The sequence below is a fragment of the Hyla sarda genome, chromosome 13 (genome assembly GCF_029499605.1).
Source record: "Hyla sarda isolate aHylSar1 chromosome 13, aHylSar1.hap1, whole genome shotgun sequence".
NCBI lineage: Eukaryota > Metazoa > Chordata > Amphibia > Anura > Hylidae > Hyla > Hyla sarda.
Window position 1 is genome coordinate 2,467,671 of NC_079201.1, and position 14,503 is coordinate 2,482,173.

The 14,503-nt window shown below is 45.8% G+C and overlaps 1 protein-coding gene across 1 annotated transcript in view; it reads right to left on the minus strand.

The window, feature by feature from the left end:
- Positions 1-3,216: 3,216 nt before the first annotated feature.
- LOC130297236 (uncharacterized) overlaps positions 3,217-14,503 on the minus strand; it is a 21,604-nt gene continuing 10,317 nt past the window's right edge. The window contains exons 3-7 of the mRNA XM_056549452.1: positions 12,724-13,536; positions 11,503-11,616; positions 10,300-10,347; positions 6,759-6,900; positions 3,217-5,678 (exon numbers count right to left, since the gene is read on the minus strand). Coding sequence (XP_056405427.1) covers positions 4,894-5,678; positions 6,759-6,900; positions 10,300-10,347; positions 11,503-11,616; positions 12,724-13,536 — 1,902 coding nt within the window. The 3' untranslated portion in view covers positions 3,217-4,893. The remainder of the gene's footprint in view (positions 5,679-6,758; positions 6,901-10,299; positions 10,348-11,502; positions 11,617-12,723; positions 13,537-14,503) is intronic.

Below are 14,503 nucleotides of genomic sequence, written 5' to 3' on the forward strand. Positions count from 1 at the left end.
AAAACATAGGGACACCAAAGAGTTAAAGTGATACTCAAGCTAATTTTTAAACTGTATCCTATATGGCCAGACTGTCACCATAAAATGTATTAACTCCCTCAGTGCTGCCAATATTCGCCCATCCTCCAACCTCATCTTCTTGTTGGTGCCAGGGCCCATTACATCACATTGACGCTCAACATATCACCGGGTGAGAAGGGACAGGGCAGCGGTGACGTGTCGGGCCCCAAAAGCCAAGAGACCGGGGTCAGAGAATGGGAGAGGAGGAGCAACGGAACGGAAGGTTTTTTATTTATTAAGGACAGCTCAGGAATATAGGATTTGTTTTACCTTGTACAGGAGTAATGTGAAGACGTACAACTTATCCCCTATTAAAAGGAGAGAGATACACTGGTGGTCCCATAGAGATACATGGATGGGGCTTGTCCTCGCCCGCTTCATACAGGGGTCATGGATGGGGCTTGTCCTCGCCCGCTTCATACAGGGGTCATGGATGGGGCTTGTCCTCGCCCGCTTCATACAGGGGTCATGGATGGGGCTTGTCCTCGCCCGCTTCATACAGGGGTCATGGATGGGGCTTGTCCTCGCCCGCTTCATACAGGGGTCATGGATGGGGCTTGTCCTCGCCCGCTTCATACAGGGGTCATGGATGGGGCTTGTCCTCGCCCGCTTCATACAGGGGTCATGGATGGGGCTTGTCCTCGCCCGCTTCATACAGGGGTCATGGATGGGGCTTGTCCTCGCCCGCTTCATACAGGGGTCATGGATGGGGCTTGTCCTCGCCCGCTTCATACAGGGGTCCACACTTGGAGAGCCAGGTTGCCATAGAGGAGATTGTGAAGGGTCCCAGCAGTCAAATCCCCCCTAAGATCAGACACTTATCCCATATCCTTTGGACAGGGGATTAGTTGTACAGCACCACAGTACTCCTTTAAAAGATCCTACCTGTGACACGCTGCCCACGAGCCGGGGCGACACATTCTGATCCGCTATAAGCTGGCACAGGCTGCCCACGAGCCGGGGCGACACATTCTGATCCGCTATAAGCTGGCACAGGCTGCCCACGAGCCGGGGCGACACATTCTGATCCGCTATAAGCTGGCACAGGCTGCCCACGAGCCGGGGCGACACATTCTGATCCGCTATAAGCTGGCACAGGCTGCCCACGAGCCCGGACAAACCATTCTGATTCGCTATAAGCTGGCACAGGCTGCCCACGAGCCCGGACAAACCATTCTGATCCGCTATAAGCTGGCACAGGCTGCCCACGAGCCGGGGCGACACATTCTGATCCGCTATAAGCTGGCACAGGCTGCCCACGAGCAGGAGCGACACATTCTGATCCGCTATAAGCTGGCACAGGCTGCCCACGAGCCCGGGCGACACATTCTGATCCGCTATAAGCTGGCACAGGCTGCCCACGAGCCCGGACAAACCATTCTGATTCGCTATAAGCTGGCACAGGCTGCCCACGAGCCCGGGCGACACATTCTGATCCGCTATAAGCTGGCACAGGCTGCCCATGAGCCCGGGCGACACATTCTGATCCGCTATAAGCTGGCACAGGCTGCCCACGAGCCCGAACAAACCATTCTGATCCGCTATAAGCTGGCACAGGCTGCCCACGAGCCTGGACAAACCATTCTGATCCGCTATAAGCTGGCACAGGCTGCCCACGAGCCTGGACAAACCATTCTGATCCGCTATAAGCTGGCACAGGCTGCCCACGAGCCCGGACAAACCATTCTGATCCGCTATAAGCTGGCACAGGCTGCCCACGAGCCCGGACAAACCATTCTGATTCGCTATAAGCTGGCACAGGCTTCCCACGAGCAGGAGCGACACATTCTGATCCGCTATAAGCTGGCACAGGCTGCCCACGAGCCCGGACAAACCATTCTGATTCACTATAAGCTGGCACAGGCTGCCCACGAGCCTGGACAAACCATTCTGATCCGCTATAAGCTGGCACAGGCTGCCCACGAGCCCGGACAAACCATTCTGATCCGCTATAAGCTGGCACAGGCTGCCCACGAGCAGGAGCGACACATTCTGATCCGCTATAAGCTGGCACAGGCTGCTCACGAGCCGGGGCGACACATTCTGATCCGCTATAAGCTGGCACAGGCTGCTCACGAGCCCGGACAAACCATTCTGATCCGCTATAAGCTGGCACAGGCTGCCCACGAGCAGGAGCGACACATTCTGATCCGCTATAAGCTGGCACAGGCTGCTCACGAGCCGGGGCGACACATTCTGATCCGCTATAAGCTGGCACATGCTGCTCACGAGCCGGGGCGACATTCTGATCCGCTATAAGCTGGCACAGGCTGCCCACGAGCCGGGGCGACACGTTCTGATCCGCTATAAGCTGGCACAGGCTGCCCACGAGCCCGGGCGACATTCTGAGCCGCCACATTGTTGGTGAAGCTATAAGCTGGCACAGGCTGCCCTATATTATGTGCAGACATCTTGTGATATAGCCACTTCTTCTATTACTGCCCCCTGTAGGCTCCATGTTAGAATCACAATGGCACGCAGATGTGTCCCACTCCTATTCATATCTATGGAGGTCCATGTTAGTGAAGCCTTTTCTAGAACCTGCTACATGAATGCCGACCCGTAATCAGGGGATTACATACAGCTTCTCCCAGAGCCCCATAACTAGAGCGGGAGAAGAACAAGTGCATAATGTGAATTATCATACAAAGTGCTACAATCAAAAAACAGACGGGCAAGAAACAAAACCAAAGAATGTATAAATCTACCAGAATCCTTCTATAATCCTGTAATAAATGGGACACTGGAGGGAGTAATGCTGGACCCCCCCTTTAGAAAAGATCGGTGTCTCCCAACCAGGCTGCATGCAACTGGTTAAAGGGGTATTCCAGGAAAAAACTTTTTTATATATATCAACTGGCTCCAGAAAGTAAAACAGATTTGTAAATTACTTCTAATAAAAAATCTTAATCCTTTCAGTACTTATGAACTTCTGAAGTTAAGGTTGTTCTTTTCTGTCTAAGTGCTCTCTGATGACACCTGTCTCTGGAACCTCCCAGTTTAGAAGCAAATCCCCATAGCAAACCTCTTCTAAACTGGGCGGTTCCCGAGACACGTGTCATCAGAGAGCACTTAGACAGAAAAGAACAACCTTAACTTCAGAAGCTCATAAGTACTGAAAGGATTAAGATTTTTTAACAGACGTCATTTACATATCTAACTTTCTGGAGCCAGTTGATATATATATAAAAAAGTTTTTTCCTGGATAACCCCTTTAAATATTACTATTCCCAGCATGATGGGAGGTATAGTTTTTGCAACAGCTGAAGGCACCCTAATTGGAATACACTTGTACCTGGGGTTGGGTAGACAATGGATCATAAAGGTGTTGATCTTATTTTACAAGTGACCGCAGCGCTTTAAGGCAGCCCAGACAGAGGATTTGTGCAGCCACGACCATCCTCCTGGCAGCTCAGCAGAGGAGACTCGGATAAGATGGGTTTTCCAGTGTAAACATATTGGCAGCTGGACCGCAGCACGTCGGGGGCGACTCTGTGACTTTCCTTTCACAGCCACCAATGTCTTCTTTCGCTTACCCATCGGCACCTCTCCTCCCTACCCGTCTCTTACAGACGGCATCAGGTCAGGTGTCCAAACCTTAAAGGGGAACTCCGCCCCTAGACATAGGATAGGAGATAAGATGTCTGATCGTTGGGGACCCCCGCGATCTCGGCAGTGGCACCCCCGAGCTATGTTTGCTCCGTGGCTGATGACGGGCGATACAGGGACAGGGTATCGTGACGTTACGGCCCCGCCCCTCGTGACGTCACAATACCCCATCCCCCTATATCGCCGGTCATCAGCCACAGAGCAAACATAGCTCCAGGCTGCTGATGTATGGGGGGGTGCAGCAGGAGAGATCGCGGGGGTCCCCAGCAATCAGACAACTTATCTTATCCCCTATCCAATGGATATGGGATGTTTAGGGACAGAGTACCCCCTTTAACTCTGTGCCCGTGTTCCGACGCTCCTCTGCTGTAAAAGGCAGGTAAGGCGTTGTGCCAACGACACAGTGAATGAGGACAATGATGGCTGTGGAGGGGGTAGTGACACAGCCAAACCAGATGGAATGTGGTTCCACATTCATCTGGGTCCCAAAAAAAACTTGCACCCCTGCTGGAAGAGGGTAGCGCCATTCTATGTGTAGTGGGCATGCTGGGTTACTGAAGGTCAGTTCCCAGTATGCTGTGAAGGTATCGGGGCTGTAGGGAACAGCTGATCAAAAAGGGTGCCGGGCGTATCCTTTAATGAGAACCTGTCAACCCCTTATTTACCCCAGTGTTTCCCAACCAGGGGACCTTCAGCATTTGCAAAACTACAACTCCCAGCATGCCCGGACAGCCGAAGGCTGTCCGGGCATGCTGGGAGTTGTAGTTTTGCAACAGACGGAAGCCTGCAACATGGTGGAAGTTGTAGTTATGCAACATCTGGTGAACACTTTGATCTAGGGCAGTGGTCTCCAAACTGTGGACCTCCAGCTGTTGCAAAACTACAACTTCGGCTTTTCGGGCATGCTGGGAGTTGTAGTTTTGCAACAACTGGAGACACCCCCCCCCCCCCCCCCATGTTTATTGAAGAGGGGACGGCAGATAAGTGCGAGTCATCTCCTCAGAAATGGGTTCAGATAAACCACTAGACATTTCCTACGAGCCGACTGCCCTCCTACACAGTCACCATGTTTGTCTTCCTATAAAGATTAGAAAACCTCTAACTTGAACCCAGTATTAGAGTCCAGCACCTCCTCAGCCGGGGGCATCTGGCGCGGTGGCACTTGTGGTGAACAGAAATGCTTACAAACTATCCTTCTAGAAGGAATGGCGGGGTCTCTGGTGGTCAGACATCTTCATGGTGGAACGCCCATTTGTGTTTCATGAAATGCGATTTATGAGCGAAGCGTTTCCCGCACAGACGACACATGATGGGTTTTTCGTGGTTGTGGATCTTCTCGTGTCTGGCCAGCTGGGACTTTGTGTCGAAGCGGTGGTCGCATTTGCTGCAGGACACGGTCTTACCTTTGGTGTGTCTCCTCTGGTGAACCAGCAGGCTGCATTTATGGCCAAATTTTCTTCCGCACATTTCACACTCGAAGGGTTTTTCCCCGGTGTGCGCCCTCTGGTGGATTATGAACTGGGACTTGTAGTCGTACTGTATACCGCAGATGGTGCAGGCGTAGCGCTTCACCGCATGGTTCTCGGCCCGGTGTTTGATCAGCAAGGATTTGGTGACGAAGGTTTGGCCGCAGTCCTCGCACTCCATGTCTACCTCCTCCTCGTAACTCTTCAGGTGCTTCTGGGATTTCAGGTGCCTTTTAAAGGCCAGTTTTTTGGGGAAGGTCATGTCGCACTTCTTACAGTGATAGTTTCTGCCTTTTCTATGTACCAAATTGTATTTCTTTATTTTGGAGCTTCTGACCGATCCACCGTCCTCCTTCAGTAAAGTGGAAGAACCTGGAAGACCAGACGAGAAGTCTTCATCCTCTTGCATGGAGTCTTTTCCGTCATCTTCATCGGACAATAACTCCAACTCGCTGTACTCGCTGACAGCGCCCTCCGGCAGCCATTCTGGAGAGTTGGGTTGTTTTGTGGTCTCATTGGCTTCTTCCTCACTGATCGATTCATCTGGATATAGAAGCACAAGACAAAATGTCACCAGGTCTGGGGGGGTTGCCCTGCGATCCCCTGACCCCAAAATAAGAAAAAGGGCTAATACCAAGATTTAACCTTATTTCTTCAGAACAGGGGAAAAGTATCTGATTGTTTGGGGTCTATGCAATCGCAACGGGACGGCTGAGGATAAACACTCCGTTTCCCATTCTTATGATCCTGATGGTTAGAGCACCTCCACCAGACACCTTTCTTAAAGGAGTACTCCGGTGGAAAACTTTTTTTTTAAATCAACTGGTGCCAGAAAGTTAAACAGAATTGTAAATTACTTCTATTAAAAAATCTTAATCCTTCCTGTACTTATTAGCTGCTGAATACTACAGCGGAAATTCTTTTCTTTTTGAAACCCAGAGCTCTCTGCTGACATCATGAGCACAGTGCTCTCTGCTGACATCTCTGTCCATTTTTAGGAACTGTCCAGGGTAAAAGGAAATCCCCATAGAAAGCATATGCTGTTCTGGACAGTTCCTAAAAATGGACAGAGATGTCAGCAGAGAGCACTGTGCGCATGATGTCAGCAGAGAGCTCTGTGTTTCAAAAAGAAAAGAATTTCCGCTGTAGTATTTAGCAGGTAATAAGTACTGGAAGGATTAAGATTTCTTAATAGAAGTAATTTACAAATCTGTTTAAATTTCTGGCACCAGTTGATTTAAAAAAAAAAAAAAGTTTTTCACCGGAGTACCCCTTTAAGGATAGGTAATAGAAATAAAAGGGGTTACACCAAGAATAAACCCTACACTTAGATAAAATGATGGGTGCACAAAAACAAAATGTTACAGGGGAAACGTGTGGAACTATCTACAATGAATTGTACTGGGCAGTGACCCCTGATATATTCTTATTATACAGAATGAATCTATATATATAAGTCAGTCTCAAACTTTGACAAGGCTTATCTGTGTATTCCAAACAGTGTGTCCCCAGCTGATGCTAAACTACAACATGCTGGGAGTTGTAGTTTTGTAACATGTGGAGGCACCCTGGTTGGAGAGCACAGATATAAGCAGTTTGGTGCAGAGATCATGGCCTCCTCACCTGTATCGCTGTCCTCTGGCATTTCGGTGAGGTCCTGCAGCTCCTCGGTGACCACATCCCGGTAAAGATCCTTGTGCGATTTAATGTATTCCCATTCCTCCGAGGAGAAATACATCGCAACATCGTCACATTTCACTGGTACCTGCCATGACAGAAAATCAGGCAAGGGATTAATGAGTTACAGCAGGTAACATTTAAAGGGGAACTTCACTAAAATTATTACTAAATTCTAGACTCCCTAACAAATCATACAAATGAAATGTCCAGGGATTCCCATAAAAAGGCACATTGGTTTTAAGTCTATGTTAAAGCACAGTAGTATATAAAGGAATCACATGGAAAGGCTTGACGTGTTTCGGGAGGGGTCATCCCTTAATCATAAGTACTAACAAATACTATTCAAGATGACCCTAAAATAGAAGCTGCCCTCATCCCAGACAGCATCCAGGTATAGGAGTCACTGACATTACATGGAGGGCATTAACCCTCACCAGACCAGTACAGCTGAGATCTCTCCTGTACACAAACTAATCTGGTTATATGGTCTGAGAAATAACGCCACATAAATGAAGTTACAATATTTCAGATAACATTTACTGTGGTGATTAAAATGAGAGAGACTATAAAGAGCGTAGGAAGAACATTCTGCTCGCTGCAAAATACATTATTATTACTAGACCATTATAATTATATAATTTCTTTTATTTTGTAATGTCCTTATGGTATTTCGAATTGACATGGACCGTGGGTGGAATCACAACCCTCATATTGCCATAAACCGCAACAGGTCATGGCCCAAAGTATGTCTTACATGTAGTGGTGGGTCATGTGCCCTCCATTCATCCTATGGCCATCGATTAGGTCATTGGTTTTGTAATAACTTTTATTTAAATTCTCAATGGCCGGTACTATTAGCAAATAAAGTGGGGCTCAATGTAGGGGATTGTTTGCAAATATATATGTGACGGCTTCAGGAGATTTATGCGCAATCAACGAGAGAAAGGAGGACAGCCCCAGTGTATACTGACAGATATATGACCAATTACAGCCAATCACAATCCATGGTATAAGGGGGTCATCCAGAGCGGGTCAGTCGCAATCCCCGGTGTAAGGGGGTATTTCATAATATTTCGTATGGTGAATTTTGTCGCCTTAGACGCATTTGCTCTGATAGCACAGGGATCCCGTGTTCAGTACATGTGGGGAGATTTATCAAAACCTGTGCAGAGGAAACGTTACGCAGTTGCCCATAGCAACCAATCAGATCGCTTCCCTTTTAACAAGGCCTCTTCAAAATGAAAGAAGTGATCGGATTGGTTGCTATGGGAAACTTTTCCTTTGTGCAGGTTTTGATAAATCTCCCCCATTGTTCCTAGACTGTGTGGTGGATATGACAGCCGCCCTAGTGGTAGGTTGTGATTCCACCCACGGTACATGTCAATTCTAATTAGCATAAGGATAATAAAACAAAGGAAAGAAATCTGGAAATGATGTAGCGATAATCTAATGAATCAGTGAGCAGAAAGTTCATAAGGTTCATCCTCAGATCTTCTTCATCATCTCCTGTTTTGAGTATTTACTGCAGTAAATAATATCCAGGAAATATTGTAACCTTGATTATCTGGAGTTATTGCAATAAGATTAGTTTGTGTATAGGATATCTCCGCTGTACTGGTCTAGTAAGTGTTTATACCCTCCATCTAATGTCAGTGACTCCTATTCCCGGACACTGTCAGGTGACTGCTGAGATGAGGACAGTGCCCAAGTTAAAGAAATCCACACACACAAAAAAAAAAAAACGTATCTCCGATCCCCATGATCGCGAGGGGTCCAAGTGCTGAGACCCGCCGCTCAGTGAGCAGCCAGACAGCTCCATTCATTCCTATGGGAGCGCGGAAAAGACCTGAGTGCAGCAATCGGGAATCATCAAGTGCTCCAATAGGAATGAATGGAGGGCATGGCATCTACCAGTAGACATGATGCACTCCTCAGGGAGAGCGCTGGGGTCCCACCCAAGAGACTGCGGGGGATTCCAGCGCTCGGACCCCCCGCGATCAGCTACTTATCCCTTATCCTGTGGAGTTCTCCTTTAGGGTATGTTCACACTGAGGAATTGGAGAGGAATTTCTGCTCTGCTCGCTTTTTCCTCTCCAAATCATTCAGCAGTGAAATCCCCCATAGAGTTGTGCAGAATTTCTGCCCCTCAGTTCACACTGAGGAATTTCCTCAAGCAGAATTCTGACGAGGAAATCTGTTCCCCCTGAAGAAAGAACATGTTCTTTCTTTCAGGCGGAATCAGCGTCGTTCTCCCATAGAGATCAATGCTATTCTTTTTTATTTTGTTTTGAGTCAGAAGCATTTCCACGCGGAATCCGCGCGGAATTTCTGCATGAAAAAAAAAAATAAAAAATTTTTATGATTAGAAATACTTGATACTCCTCCTCCGCATAAAACCTGCATTTCTGTGCGAAATTCCGCGCCAAATTCTGCGCAAAATCTCTGTGAGTTCTTGTGGAAAAGTAACAATATTTTGAGGCAGAGAATTTCTGCTTGATTTCCGCCCCAATTCCTCAGTGTGAACATACCCTTAAGGTGTTCTTTAATAGTATTTGTTAGTACTTATGATTAAGGGGCGACCCCTACCAAAACACGTCAAGCCTTTTCAAGTGACTTTTTGTTTGTACTACTGTGCTTTTACTCAGACTTTTAATCAAGATGATTTTTAATGTGAATCCCTGGAATGCTGGACAGTCCTTTCCTTTGTTTGGGTTCAGCACTGGTGACAGGTCCAGGCATTTCCGAGGGTAGATGGTCAGAGGGTGAGCCAACAATCTGTGTCATTACGAACCCTAATACATCATGTCCTGCAATATAAGAATGTCTGCTATATGTTCAGCAATGCAGGACACCTCCAGATCTCTATGCAGCAGGTCCTATACATGGACTGCAAGCACCCAAATCAGTAAGGCGCTTTCCGTTTTAAAGATCCGTTATAATGACCCATCAACAAAACCATTAAAAACAGACGTTACAAAAACCCATTATAGTCCATATGGGATTTTTACATTACCCGTTTAACCCGTCATAGCCCGTTATTAATAAAGGTTGTTATTTTGTGATAGGAGAGGTAACAGGAGAAATAAAGCATGCACTATATCTCCTGTTTTAATCTCCCATCACAAAATAACGTCCATTAATAATGGGCTATGACGGGTTAAAACGGGTAATTTAAAAATCCCATAGACTATAATTGGATTTTATAACGTCCGTTTTTAATGGTTTTGTTAACGGGTCATTATGACAGATCTTTAAAACTGAGAATTCTATAGTGTGAAAGCAGCCTAAGAGGAATGGTGTAATACAGTGTTTCAGAACCAGGGTGCCTCCAGCTGCTGCAAAACTATAACTCCCAGCATGCCTGGACAGACAAAGGCTGTCCAGGCATGCTGGGAGTTGTAGTTTTACAACAGCTAGAGTTACCCTGGTTGGGAAACACTGGTCTAGTAGAACCCCAAGTAGCTATGGCTGACACCGCACTCACCTCCTCCGGAATGTCAGGGGGCTCATCTCTCTCCGCAAGCACCCATTTCTATACAGGGAGACACGACACGTGTTAGACATTGAGACAATAAGATGTTGTCATATAGTTTAGCATTTATATGTCTTTCCCACATCTGTTTGAAACACTAAAAGAGGCTTGTCAGACATCGCTCCCACTTTGCTGGACTTTGTAGTGCCTGCAACTGTATAAACAGAGTTGTGAAATGTCCGAAAACGCTAGGCAAAACTGATAGAACCCCCAAATGGCCACGAAGACCCTGAATGAGAGGGAGACCTGATGTCCACATTTATGGGCCAAACAAGAGGTCAACATTAATGCGGATTGTGACCGGAAGGCACCAGAACGTCAGACACTATGGGGGGGGATAATTTGTCATTGTCTGTGTAAATAAAGTTCTTTTTACCCCCCGTTTTCCTGGGCGCACATCATGTGTACTTCCCCCACATTTATAGGTGCTTGTTCTTCAGCAATAGCAAAGTAGTTTAAATGTACACAAGTTTGGTCGGAGATTGCACAAAAAATTTTGCAACAATTTTTAAAAAAGTTGCAGTTGATAAATCACCGACCACGGCAAAAAAACAAACTAAACCGTGCCGCACTACACGAAGAGTTATTGTATTTATAGCTTTTTCCTTCTTATATTTGGTGCATTAAATTCACAACTTTTGACTGTTTTACTAGTCCGTTTTAGTTTACACTTTCTAGCGGTAACTAAACGTCGCACAAAAAAGTAAAAAAAGAAACCTAACAAAAAACACATCTATGCCAGCCGGACCTGCCTTACAAAACTGCCTGTGGAAAGCACACATGCGACTTTCTGCGCCATTCTGATACCTTTGTGCAATATTTCATTGCCTTATACAATTTGCTTTGCAAAACAAGTTAGATAGTGTTTTTTGGGCTCATTAAATTTGGCACATGTAGGTAAAACCTATTAAATTTGGCGCACGCAGGCAAAAAGACTTTAAAAAAAAAACGGAAGGCATTGATAAAATGTCCCTCTAAATGATTGTCATTAAAGTTTTGGGACTTTTCATCATTTGTATAAACATTTGTGACTTAACAAAATAGGATAAACCCAATTATTAATTCCCCCCCCGCCTCCCCCAATATATTTTCCTAGTTCTCCTCTGGTCGGTCTCCGCAGAGGATTCAGCAAACAGATTATCAGGGACGGCTTACATCTCCGGTCAGAAGAGCCACGATCTCCAGGACCTGATTCAGGAACTTCTGTGTCATCAGCTTGGAGGCCTCTTCTATGAAGGGAGTGTTGAGCAAATGCTGCATGAGAGAGACCTGAAAATACAAGAAGTCCATGGATGGAGGGGAAACGGCTCACTGGGCCTCAGTCACATGGATAGTTATGGATAATATATGTATATATCGATCTATGTCTTCGTTCAAAACAAACAGACACGTTAACAAGGCAAAAACAGCCCACGCGCCTATAAATATTACGTCTCTCTTTACCAGGATCTATGCGCAAAATCCCAGCAAATGTTTTCTTAACAACTAAAGTGAGCGGAATAGGGACTGCCGAGAGTCCGTGTACTGTCATGTAGGGGTTTATAAGGAGTTATTTTAGTATCATCTGTTGTGCCCTTTTCTTCTGGATATCCTGAGGGTTAGAGAAGACACTACGTCACAATGCCTGGAGAGTCTTCGACAACCAGGGTGCCTCCAGCTGTTGCAGAACTACTACTCCCAGCATGCCCGGACAGCCGAAGGCACCAGGCTGGGAGACACTACTCTAAGTAATAATAAGTTCTCCTCTGTGCGATCCCGGTATCTTCTCTGTGACTCCCAACAATCAGCTGGTTCACGAACCTTTCCCACTCAGCCAATCAGTGGCCGCAGTTGGGTCATGTGTCCAGAAAGTCCTAAAAGACACCAGACTGTATAGAGAAGAACAGGATCTGCAGCAGACCTACAGGGTATTGTATCACTTAGGACAGTGTTTCCAAACCAGAGTGCCTCCAGCTGTTGCAAAACAACAACTCCCAGGATGCCAGGACAGCCAAAGCCTGTCCGGGCATTCTGGAAGTTGTGGTTTTGCAACAGCTGGAGGCACCTTGGTTGTCTAAGGCTGCTGAAGGCTGTACGGGCATGCTGGGAGTTGTAGCTTTGCAACAGCTGGAGGCACCTTGGTTGTCTAAGGCTGCTGAAGGCTGTACGGGCATGCTGGGAGTTGTAGCTTTGCAACAGCTGGAGGCACCTTGGTTTTCTAAGGCTGCTGAAGGCTGTCCGAGCATGCTGGGAGTTGTAGTTTTGCAACAGTTTGGATATCTGAACACTCAGACCTCAACCAATCAAAACTTTTAACATGGCTCTTTTAAAAAGACAGGTACATAGTAAACCTAGTCATCAGTAACTTATGTACGTGTATACAGAGACTCCACTTACCATCACTTCCTCCATTGCGAAAAATAACCTGCTGTCCTTTACCGGGACTTTTCTGGGCAGTCGAGAGTTGTCAGGGGTCAGTCCTTGCAGTAGTGCCGTCCAGTTCTGCTCCTCTGACTCCAGGTCTTCAGCCATTCTCTGGGGCAGCCCCATACTCATGTCTCTTGGGGGGACAGCCGGACCGAACCTATAGAGGTAGTCAGGTCTAACATTCCAGGAATTGTCCCCACGGTTGAGCTCGTACTCCGAGCACTGGACGGCCTTGTCCACCAAACACCGAAGGGACTTCAAACCATTGGAAAATGTACCCATTCGTGTGGAGGTGGAGGCTTCCTGGACAAGTATAGGTCTGGTGATCACCCCAATGCTACGGACACCCCAGTAAGGATCGGTGCTGGTGGCAACATGGCGCAGTTTGTGGTTATAGTCGGCGTACACGTCCAGCTGTTCTGTGGAAGGGTTAGAGCCATCCGAACGAAATGATAACTCCACCTCCTCCTCCTTTAAGACGTTTCTTTGAAGGCCTGGGAATATAGTTGGCATGGCGTCTGCTTTGAGGTTCACCTCCGTGCCGTGGATGACGTAACTATTGGGGGCAAAGTGATCAGAACACATCCCAAACCTCTCCGAGGGGCTCATGTCCAAAACCTGCCGGGCAGCCAGGTCAAGATCGCCAAAGTTCTGGCCGGTCTGCTGGAGCCACAACTTCACTGCCGAAAACTTATTGGGAAACATGTGGACAGTCACGTCAGGATGCTGGATATCCATGAAGTTAGGACAGTCTGTAACTATACAGCGAGAGGAGCCACCGGCCTGAAACAGAAACAATAAATAATCATCAACAAGAAAGACACCGAGCAATAAAGAATGACTAGATGGTAAGGATTACATGATGAGTGTCTATTAACACAAAATATTTACTATAATACTGCCTACTGTATACAAGTATATAACTACTATAATACTGCTCCTATATACAGGAATATAACTACTATAATACTGCTCCTATATACAAGAATATAACTACTATAATACTGCTCCTATATACAAGAATATAACTACTATAATACTGCCTCCTATATACAAGAATATATCTACTATAATACTGCCCCCTATATACAAGAATATAACTACTATAATACTGCTCCTATATACAAGTATATAACTGTTATAATACTGCTCCTATATACAAGAATATAACTACTATAATACTGCCTCCTATATACAAGACTATAACTACTATAATACTGCTCCTATATACAAGAATATAACTACTATAATACTGCCTCCTATATACAAGAATATAACTACTATAATACTGCTCCTATATACAAGAATATAACTACTATAATACTGCTTCCTATATACAAGAATATAACTACCATAATACTGTCTCCTATATACAAGAATATAAATACTATAATACTGCTCCAATATACAAGAATATAACTACTATAATACTGCTCCTATATACAAGAATATAACTACTATAATACTGCTCCTATTTACAAGAATATAACTACTATAATACTGTTCCTATATACAAGAAAATAACTACTATAATACTGCTCCTATATACAAGAATATAACTACTATAATACTGCTCCTATATACAAGAATATAACTGCTATAATACTGCTCTTATATACAAGAGTATAACTACTATAATACTGACTCCTATATACAAGAATATAACTACTATAATACTGACTCCTATATACAAGAATATAACTACTATAATACTGCTCCCATATACAAGAATGTAACTACTATAATACTG